The sequence below is a fragment of the Carya illinoinensis genome, chromosome 8, assembly GCF_018687715.1.
Source record: "Carya illinoinensis cultivar Pawnee chromosome 8, C.illinoinensisPawnee_v1, whole genome shotgun sequence".
Taxonomy (NCBI): Eukaryota; Viridiplantae; Streptophyta; class Magnoliopsida; order Fagales; family Juglandaceae; genus Carya; species Carya illinoinensis.
The window spans coordinates 5725653-5736716 of NC_056759.1; the positions used below are offsets into that span (position 1 = coordinate 5725653).

The 11064-nt window shown below is 34.8% G+C and overlaps 1 protein-coding gene across 3 annotated transcripts; it reads left to right on the forward strand.

Annotated features, from left to right (window-relative positions):
- The first annotated feature begins 5030 nt into the window (after positions 1-5030).
- Positions 5031-9224, forward strand: LOC122318969 (transcription factor bHLH74-like). 3 transcript variants are annotated; one of them, XM_043136773.1, is made up of 9 exons: positions 5035-5373; positions 5493-7046; positions 7152-7382; positions 7470-7535; positions 7685-7753; positions 8201-8272; positions 8376-8519; positions 8603-8684; positions 8772-9224. In XM_043136773.1, exons 2-9 carry the CDS (start codon positions 6459-6461, stop codon positions 8792-8794), a joined length of 1275 nt encoding a protein of 424 aa, XP_042992707.1. In that variant the 5' UTR covers positions 5035-5373; positions 5493-6458; the 3' UTR covers positions 8795-9224. The 3 variants fall into 3 exon arrangements, with proteins under 3 accessions (XP_042992709.1, XP_042992707.1, XP_042992708.1); XM_043136774.1 differs by lacking the exon at positions 5035-5373 and having other exon boundaries at positions 5380-7046; XM_043136775.1 differs by lacking the exons at positions 8603-8684; positions 8772-9224 and having other exon boundaries at positions 5031-5373; positions 8362-8496.
- The last annotated feature ends 1840 nt before the right edge of the window (positions 9225-11064 follow it).

The following is an 11064-nucleotide window of genomic DNA, read 5'->3' on the forward strand; positions in this document are numbered from 1 at the left end:
CTGTAATATTTAGTATTTAGAAGACTTTTGGAATGAACTACATGTTTATCTTTCTTGCATGGAGTACACGGTGAAACATGTTTTTTAGGAAGACAATGTTGTAATTGATTTTTTGGCTAAGCAAGGAGCTAGGGGTTCTATTTTGGACTGGTTAGATGACCGTGATGTGTTACCTAGCAAGTTACTGGGTCTTTTTCGTATGGATAGATTTGGTCTTCCATATCCGCGGACAATGTAGTGTTATTCAGGTTTGTTTTATTTGGTTCCAATTGACTTATCCTTAATGGTTTTTTGTTTTTTCTTGTGGGTTTTATCTTTTGTCTAGGGTTGTTTTTTGGGTTCTGTTTTGATTAGTCCTATAATTTGTTTAGATTTTGATGATTTTGTTTTTGATGCTTAAGTTTTGATATTTTTGTTCATCATAAACCATGCATCAGGTTGTAATCACGGTTTTCATCTGTTACAAGTAAAGATAATCAATAAAATTAGGGTATCATCTTTTTCTTAAAATTAAAAAAAAAAAAGATTGTAGCCTTTTCTGTTCGAAAATAAGTCATTAAGTTCAAAGGCTAATAAAGGAATCTAACTCATCAGTAACCCAGGCACATTTACTTGAATGGTAATGCAGCTAATGAGATTCAATTTTAAAATATACAAAACTAGCATATTTATTAAAAAAATAATTTTTACATGTGAGTCTTAAATTTATTGATTTTTTTAAAGGAAGTATGAATTATGTACATATTATAATTTCTCTTTTTTGATTGCACAGTTATCATAAAAGAAAATTAGAGGATATTATGTTAATTAACAAACTATATTAATTAGTAAAATTAAGATAAAAGATGGCATATATGAAGAGAAAATATTTATCAATTTTAGTCTAACGAGGGTGATGTAAAATTTGAATAACTTTTAGTCAAATTTTGAATCTGTTAGATCATTTTTTTATATAAAAAGGTGAAGATTTCGAATTAGATTAAGAATCAGACCATATGTCATCTAGCTGTTGTCAGAACTGCTAGATCATTTGTCTAGTCTAATGTTGTCGCTGTAATGGAATATGCTAGCGTGATTGCAACTCCAACGAAAGAAAATAAAATGGTGGGGGATTGGCGGAGCAAGTAAGTTTCTGCGTTGTCTCACCAAGAAATATGATTTGTGCAACCTCCAGGAGGTGAAGTTCCATATCTAAACTAATCATTATGTCCGAAACACAAATATATTGTTACTTTGTTCTAGTCGCAGAGGCAACCTTTTCTTACAAGTCGATCCTCGATCTTTGCTGCCGATTGATGGCAGATATTGGATAAAGCCGCAATATCTATTATTTTTAAGCCTGTTCGAAGTTATTTCTGTATGTCAGAGAGGGTACCAATATTCTTGCGCATTTAGCAGTGCAGAAACTTCTTGATGTGGAAACATCGATATCGATAGATGGTTTATAATGATTATTTGGGTCTAAGCCGCCATGTGGGTCTGATGATCAGTTGCATCCCATAGCACCAGGCATCATTGATTTTCTTCATCTTCGTTTACAGCAGCCTTTCTGCTTTAATTTTTTTAAAGATTAATTGGATGATCATTACTGCGTTCCGCGCATGCTTCCATCTGTTTCATTGGAGGATATGTGGTTTAGAGACACTTAGCATCTGTAAAAGAGTGCTGAAGACTCCAATATTCCCATCGCCACTGTAAATATTATTTTTTAATATAAAAATCAGACATATAAACTAATAAAATAATGTATTTGTGTGTTTTTTTATTTATGAATTTTAAATTTTACTGCAAGTGAAGTATTTACCATCTAGACGCTAACTTTTTATGAATAGGGTAAGCTTAATTGTTAGCTGGTGTTTAGATGACTTTTGCACAGTGAAAAAGGATGGGTTGGCAACTTTTTGTAAAGAAGCAAAAGTTTCATTAAAAGTATAAATCTTCCTGGCCAAAAAGAGTGTGTAAGTGAGCATCAAGCATGGGCTGTCAACTTTAGAAAACAAATAATTAAAAAAAAAAAGTGATTAATTTATCCTAAATAAAGGTACTAAGTCGATATTATTATGGAGATAAATTGGGGTTGGGGAAAAAAAATAAATAAATCATTCAAGAGGCAAAAAAATCTTGAGAGATTCTTCTCTTAGGTATCAAACCCATCATTGCTAATTAGGATTTAGTGAGGACCACAGGGGAGGATTAGGTCCACCGCAAGCTCAATGCAAGCTGCACGCGTGATGAAGGGCCCTCTTGCTTTATTTTTATAATTTGCTCTACTGGTTTCAGTGATGTTTAACACATGCAACACATTTCTGAGGTCTCTAACCTGCCCAATGCCCACTAATAAATAGAATCGACCGATATTTGTGGGTCAATGCTCTTTCTATATTATTATGTAACCCATAGCTTTCTTTGAATATAATCCTGATTACAGAACACGAATAATTGTTGACTAATTGTGACTACACCATCATCAAAATCCTAGATGGGCAGGGTTTCTACTTTCTTTTATTTTAATTTTGAACCTTTTGGAATTGAGATAAAGGCCAGGTATAATATTAGGATGTAAGTCTAAGACGTGCAAGTTTAGCATAAGACCCTTTCAAAATATAAGACCCATAAAAAGTATAAACCTCCTTTTATGATCTAATTCTACTTTTAACTATGATTGACACTTGTTTCACCATCCTCAAACTCCTGTATAAATTATTTTTTAATAATATTAGATAAAGGTTAAAGCGTGCAAGTCACGTGTAATAATATTTTTTAATAATATTACTTTTTTAGCAATAGTTGATTAGTTTACAGCCTTGGAAGAATTGAACTCAAACCCTTCGATCAAGCTGTTAAAAAAAATAAAAAAAACCTTGGATCAAAACCATTGGCTATGTGTCAATTTTTGAGGTCGGGAAACGACTGGGTTCCTCAATGTGAACATTATATATATATTTATATATATGTATAGCAACTGTCTCCCATGGAAAATAGTGAGAACAACATATTAATCCGTACACATGTGTGAGTCTCGTTGAATATCTGCTTCGCAGTTGGCACAGCATTTGAATAGATATGGTCACAGTAATAGGAAAAAGAAAAGATGAAAGAAGAAATCAAGGCTGGCATCAAGAGGTTTTGGATAGATTTTCCACTTCCATGCGGCTGGTAGAAGGCCCCAAGGGCACATAGGAAGGGAGGTACTGTGAAGAATGATTTGGCCCGAGTACCCACGTTGATAAGTTTGGTGTACCATCTCAATCATAATTTCCAGAGATTCTCCTTGACTATGCACCATGCAGGACACACATGGGACCCTTTTTCACCCAACAAATCAAAGATCATTTCAATCTTTATCAATAGTTTTTTTAGAAAATAAACTGCATTTTTTAGTTGTTTTTTTTTTATACTATCGTTTTTTAAAGTTTACAAATATTATTTGAGAGATCAATATATTTATTTATGCAGAATTAAGTTGAGAAATTTCTGGACTGTCTGAAACAAGCTTATCTAGTATATAAGATTTTTTTGCTCTAACAAAGTTTTAATATTGTTTTGGATAGATTAACAAGGAGTTTATTTACTAAATGATATTACTTTAACAATATATTTGTATTAGGGGTGTGCAAAAACCGGCTGTGAGAGTACGGAATCAGCTGAAATTGGTAGTGAACTGGTCGGCCGGTTACAAAAATATCTCAAAACCAACATCGGCAGATTTGATTCCAATTTGAATGTATTTTAAATCGTTGAACCAACTGACTAGATATATATTTATATTTATTTTAAGCGACATTATTTTACTCGTAACATATTAAAAAAATATATAAGTCAAACGGCTCTATTTGGTATTAAACCGAATGACATCATTTGATTTTAACCGGTCGTCTTCATGTTTCCTTTTCTTATATATTTCTCTCCTTTCTTAGACGAAGCTCTATGCAATTGATTGAGAATTGCCGAAATCAATAAGTTTGATATTTTTCCTCCCCATTGACCGGTCTGGTTAGTTCTTCCATGAAAATGACTTCAATTGGTCGACGGTTATTTTTATCAAAAATCTTGTTGATATTATCCATTTTCGCCCCTAATTAATATATGCATAATGTTTCATAACTCACAAAGATTAGTAATTAGTTCAAAATTATAGAGCCTATGAAATAATTATAAGAAATTTAGAAAAAATAAAATAAAATAAAATATTTCTTTATATTTTAGTATATGGTGAAAGTAAATTTTTTTTAAGGTCTTGTTTAGACAATAAAATCATTTAATTCATTTAATCTGAACATTATAATTTTTTTAAACTTCTAAATAAAATATAATAAATAATTTAATTTTTTAAAAAAATAATATTTTATTTAATTTTTAATTTTTATCTTATCACAATTCACCTTCAAACGAGCTGTAAGCGGTGTCTTGCACTGGATCACAACTTGGGGTTGGAAGACAATTAGCCGTTAATTTCGGAATAATTTGATCTATTTCCAGCAGGATCACAACCGGACAAGAGGTTGACCAGATTAGTTGGCCGAGGCTTTGAACAGGCAATGCACATAATATACAGCTGCTCAGGGACGGAAAAAAAAAAACGCACATATACAGCTGGAACCCGTACAATGACAAATAGGTAAAATTTGATGATTAGATTCCATTATTCCTTATGTTCCTGAGACCCGAAGCCCCTAAAAAGTAAAAGAAAAAGATTGCTGCTTGCACAAGATATTAAAATGTAGGGAGACAAAGAGCAAGTCTTCTCTGTCCTGCAACCACGGGTATTCATCCTTGTTGTCTAATCACAGCCGTACACTTGTTCAAATGTATCATCAAGTTTGCACGAACACGTTTGAGAATTGAGACAGATGATATATATTTTTTTTTAAGGGAAATCTATGTTGTCCACAGTTTGGTGGTCTAGATGAGAGATGTGAAAATTCCTGTGATGGATGGTAGTGTACATGGAGGATGATGGAGGTTAGGTGCATAAATGGATTTCTCAGTATAAATTGGGGTGGGGGTTTAGTTGGCACTGAGAAAAATGAGTGTGTAACAGCCAAGAGAGGTCTGTTGGAATAGTTGGCAAAGTGTGTCAGTAAAAAAAAGTACCATGTCAAATAAGCAAGCAAGCAAACTTGGTCTTGAAGGGAAGCACCTCTCCAAAGAATTCCTCTGAGAGGGAAAAAAATTAAAATATGGCGAAGATTCAGAGTACATAACGATAATATTATAATCCAAGATTAGAGTGAGAGAAATTACGGGAGTGAAGTTGGAAAGCAGTGGAAGGGATAAGTGATTAGGTTCTGTAATAATTCACCTACAACTGAAGAGCATTTGGCAGTAGTTTTGTCTTTTAAAACCTTACATGTCACTCCATGGCTGAGGCAGGTATGCAAAGCCTCTCCTCTCTGTCTACCTCTCCTCTCTGTCTCTAGCCTAAGAGCTCACTAGATTGTATATGATCTGTTAAAGTTGATATTTGATACTTCCTCTGCTCGTTTAAGCAGGTACCCAAGTGGTGAATTTGGATTCTCTTGTCGAATTTTAAGAGAGCATTCGATGCTCTTGAAGGTACAACCAAATACCCAATTCGGGGTTCAGTGCTAAAACACTGCCCCATTTCAGTTAGTGCACAATTATAGCAAAAATTTGATGCTTTCTGTTCTTCTTTTGGTACTTATCTGAGAATCTGTCAAAAGGGTTTCTGCAACTCCTGGTCTAGTGGTTCTTGGGTTTGTTGGGCCTTTTGATTTCAAAACTTGAACTGGTTATTTCTTCATTTGGATTTCCCTGGGCACGACTTCAAATACCAGATTTTCATTGCTTGAAACTTGAAGTGATCCTTCTCAATCAAGCATTTCTTTGAAAAGATCCGAGCTTGCTTAAATCAATCACATTGATTTCTTTTTTGGCAAACGCAATGATGATTGATTGAGTGGAGGACATGAAAAATTCAGTTCTCCCAATTCCCATAAACAAAAGAGGAAAAGGGAATCTGCTCTCTTTTCGCTAGTCTGTCGAGCTGTTAATTAGCTGATGCCGTCGCTTGTCTGAGTCTACTTTATGCTCTGAAAGGTTCACTTTCCTGTCTGGGAAGCATGGTCCTTTTTCCTTAGAATTGGATAGGCTCGATCCTAGGGTTTTCGAAAGGAAGAGGTAATTTGCTGGTGCCGTTTAGATTTTATGCCTGACAGATTTGGATTGGTCCTTTTACTTTGTGTCTATAGGATGCTGCAATAAGAGGCTTCTTTCGCTTTACACCCTATGAGTTCTATAAAGCTGCCAAGGTTTCTCGTTCCTTGTTGAGTCCTGCAAGATATCACCGGTCAATTTTGGTCAAACCCACTTTACCTTAGTTTTATAGCTTCATTTGTTTTAGTCCTGGTCTGAAGCAACTGTTTGGTCGGGGATTCTCTTGCTTAGGATACAAGTGAGTTTCCTAGTTCTGTCGGTGTAGCTTCTCAATTTAGGAGATGGATGGTCGTGAAAATGAGGGTATCCTCCAATGTCCATCTTCAGGATTGGGCACAAACCCACTGCCTGAAAAGGTTTCAGGAATGATTATGAACTCTGTCTCCATGTATAAACATTCAAATGGAGCTGATCCTTTCTTTAGTTCCGGTTGGGATCCACTCGTTTCATTGAGCCACAATGAAAATTTTGGGGGCTCTTCCATGGTTTCTGACAGAGAATTTTCCAGTACTCCCTACCCTATTGATCTGGAAAATCAGGGAATTAGTGGCACATCCCACCTGGTACAGTATCCATCCAGTTCCACCTTTGTTGAACTTGTGCCAAAGCTTCCGTGCCTTGGAAGTGGCAGCTTCTCAGATATGGTTAATTCCTTTGGCGTTCCCGAGTGTAGCCAGATTGCTAATTCTGAGTGTCCTCAGAATTATGCCTCAAGTAAAGAGGGTGACACTGGACGACCTTCAACATATGGTGCACTGTCTCAGGATGATCGCCAAATCTCAGGAGAGGGTGCTGTAGGATCTTCACCTAATGCAAAGAGAAGGAAACGAGTGTCTGATTATAACAATTCGCCAGTCAGCCCGCAACAGGTAACTTGAGTTATATACTATTACAACATTTAGGATCTTGAAGATTTTCTGGCCTTTTGCTTTTTTATTACCAAAAGAGTGAAAGTGCTTTGTTGTCCGCGGTAGAATGCTGAGGGGGAGATGGAGAAGGATCTGTCTGGTCAGAGCTCCGATGTTCAAAAAGAACCAGATGAAAAGAAACCTATAACTGAACAAAACCCAGGTTCAAATTTTCGTGGTAAACAAACGGGAAAACAAGGTAAAAATGCTTCCAGTGCAGATGGTTTTAAAGAAAATTATATTCATGTTAGAGCACGAAGGGGCCAGGCCACAAACAGTCATAGCCTTGCCGAAAGGGTACCTTCTTATTAACATGTTAAATACTTCTAAGAAAAGTTTTTTCTTTGTTATTAGCTTGGAATGATAGAACTATCTGGCTTTCAGGTCAGACGAGAAAAAATTAGTGAGAGGATGAGATTGCTTCAAGAACTTGTACCCGGATGCAATAAGGTAATCGGAGTGTGTCAAGCTTCAGAATGATCTCTCTCTCTCTCTCTCTCTCTCTCTCTCTCTCTCTCTCTCTTGATCGGTAAACAAATCAGAGTGATCTCTTATCTTCCTTTGTGTACTTATTAATTTGATGCTATTTACTGTTTTAGATTACTGGGAAGGCAGTAATGCTTGACGAGATTATCAACTACGTGCAGTCACTACAACAACAAGTTGAGGTATGCTATTTTGCAACTCTAAAAGATTAGGAACTTGTTCATTTCTTTCCCACGGTATGTTTCAAAACCAAAGAGTCAAAGGTTGCATAAATCCAATGGGACAGTGACATATATCCAATGGGAACTGGACTCAAGCCTGTTCAATTGATCTTATATCACTAGTTTCTTTTTTTATCCGTGGTCCCATATTGCTACTTCAATACCAGATGATGATATTCTCTCTTTTAACAACTTAGTACCTACTTTTTTTTGACAGAAAGTTGCTCTGACTATAGATGAAACAAGAGTTTAGGTTCAACTATATTCTTGTACTATAATTACTTTGGGAGATATTTTCATCGAGAAATGTCTGCTCATTTACAAATGCAAATCAATTTTAAAACCGTGATGGTGTGGCTCTTGAGTGCTCTAATATTCGGTGAAAATGTGCTTGCTATCATGTTGCAGTTTTTGTCAATGAAACTTGCCACTGTCAATCCTGAACAGAACGTTGATATAGAACAGATTCTGTCAAAAGATGTAAGTCAAGATCACCCTATTATTGAACTTGATTGGTGATTTGACGTGTATGGGAATTATGTTTGTTGACGAATTTAACTTCATCTTAGATTTCCCCATGTAGATAATTAATTCACGGAGTGACACCAGAGCTATTCTCGGATTTGTTCCTGGATCGAGCTCCTCTCACCGTTTTCATCGTGGAACATTTCAAGGGACCTTGCCTAGTATCTCCAGTACAACTCCAAAATACCCTTTGTTGCCGCAGGTGGAGTTTAATTTCTTCAATTCATGTTGCACGCCCTTTTTCTTCTTGTAATACTAAAATGAGGCATCTTTTTCTACATGCAGACTGTCTTAGACAATGAGCTCCATGGTCTTTTCCAAGTGGGATTTGATTCTTGTCCAGCTGTTGACAATTTGGGATCAAATGGTAATTTGCAGAGGTTCATTTGAGATCGATGCAGAGTGGGGTTACGACATTCTTCTAATGTTGACATACTATTATCATGTTCCGCAGGGCATTTTAAACCAGAGCTTTAATGATTGGAAGAGAGCAGTGTTGATTTCCTCCTAACAAGATATAAAATATATCAAGTTGACTGCAAATTTAACTCGATTACAAAAGGGGAAAGAAATAGGTCAAAGAATAATCAGTTGTATGCTTGTTCTTCTAATTTTTAGCAGAAGAAGATGACCTGTTAGAATTAGAAACCATGTATATTCGGACAAGAAAAACAATGAGACTTTGGTTGGTGAAGATTATTGTTTCTAATTGTTTCTGTATATGAGAGCCATTATGTTTGAAGCTTTGTGAGAGTTTTGAGGAAATCATGGAAGAAAATCAAGTGTGTTTATAGGGTACATCAAGTTAAGAGAATATAGATGGGACCAGAGGTTGTTTTAATTTATGTGTCATCCCCCACAAGGCGGGCTACCTTTTCAATAAAATGGCATATGCGTTTCTAAGACAGCCTGCATTCTTGAAACTTCTACTTCTTGAAATGGTTCTACAAAGCATTACCTGTTGAAAGTGTTACTGCATGTTGAAAACAATTATCTGGGCTTGCAGTATGAGCCTGCATGCAACTTGGGTCATAATACTATTGGCGATTTGCAGTTAATTCACTTCCCACAACGTTCAATGAAGCAACAACACTGTTATCTAGATCGAGATCTAAACGCACATACCTAATTACAGAAATATCACCATGATTATTCAACAATCCTTCGGCTGGTTTTTTTTCCTTTTCTTCTTTTCACCAACCATGCAGCAGTATGTGAAGAATGAAAGCAGAATACATTGGTTTGGAGGGGAGAGAGAGGAATCATACTTGAAGAGAAATGGTGGATCTGCAACCGAAGGGAGCTCCTCAGAAGAGGAAGGAAAACATACAAGTTTGCCGACAGAAACCAGTTGACGAATTTAATGTAGTAAATCTGCCAAACATGAGCAAGATCAATTAATAAAAAAAACTCTGTAATACCAATCATAATATCAAATGGGCCGGGCCTCAGGCTCACGTACTGAATTTAAAGAAACAATTTCGATCATAACTCGTATTGCAATTGTGGTCTGTCGAAAGGTTCGTTGGTACCAAACCCTACTTGCTTAAAAAAAATTATCCTCACAGGAACATCAGTTGGCTTGGTACATTTAAATGACTTCACAGGACACATTATCTTGTATGACAAAACCTCCTCCGGAAGGGGGGTCGGGTCCGGCAGCGTCCCAGATCAGGATTTCTCTTTAACTGAAATCACGTTAATATAGTGTATAAAGAATACATAAAAATGATTATACATAAAATTTTTGTTAGTAGAATACTTGAAATTTGAACGGGCAACCTTCATATAAATTAAGTGGGCATCAACAATAAAGCCGCTCAAATGCCCTTAAGTTTCAAGTATTGTTACCTCCTTACCCCTGATTTTGATATTTTAAAATCTATATATTATTATTAGTTATATAATTTTCATTGTCGTGCATATCTCATTTGTGTTACTATTAAACGAAAAGAGAAGTATTAAGGCCTTGTTTGTTTTTAAACCATTTTAACTCATTTCATTATTAAAATTTTTTCAAATTGTTACATAAATAAAATAAACATTTTAATTTTTTCAAGTTCCAAAACAAAAATAATATTAAAAAGAATTTTACTAGGCACAAGCACACTTTGTGTACCAATTTGTGTACCGATAATTTTTTTATTTTAAAAAATTTTTAAAAGAAGAAGAAAATCTTTTATCTCATAAAAATTATTTTCCTCTTCAATTTATATCGTTTTGTTAAACATATGCTTTATATATCAATATTGGTGTACGAATTGATGCATCAAATATGCTTGCAAGAGGATTTTTCCTATTAAAAATATATATTCTAACAATATTTTATTTAACTTTAATCTTAACTCATCTCATATATGTGAAAATGAACGAGGTCTACACAAATATTATACAAGTTTACACGCTGATATGATTTAATACAATGTGTTATATCTATTTTTATAATAACTTTATTTTTTATTTTTACATATTTAACTGTGTTAGTGTATAACTTTCTTTTATAAGATTTATATGTAAAGCAAACATTTCTCAAATATAAATCAGAAATGATATAACAATTATCATCACATCAAACTTATATGAAGTAAAGATTAAGTTGCCCACTCAAAATCTTGAAAGTCATGGGGCTAACCTATCACTCTTTTAAAGATTTTATTTATTTTATAATGCCTCAATGTTTGCTTACTTAGGACACGTTTGGTTATTAGACTCAACTAAGCTCAGTTAAGTTTAATTTAATTTTATGT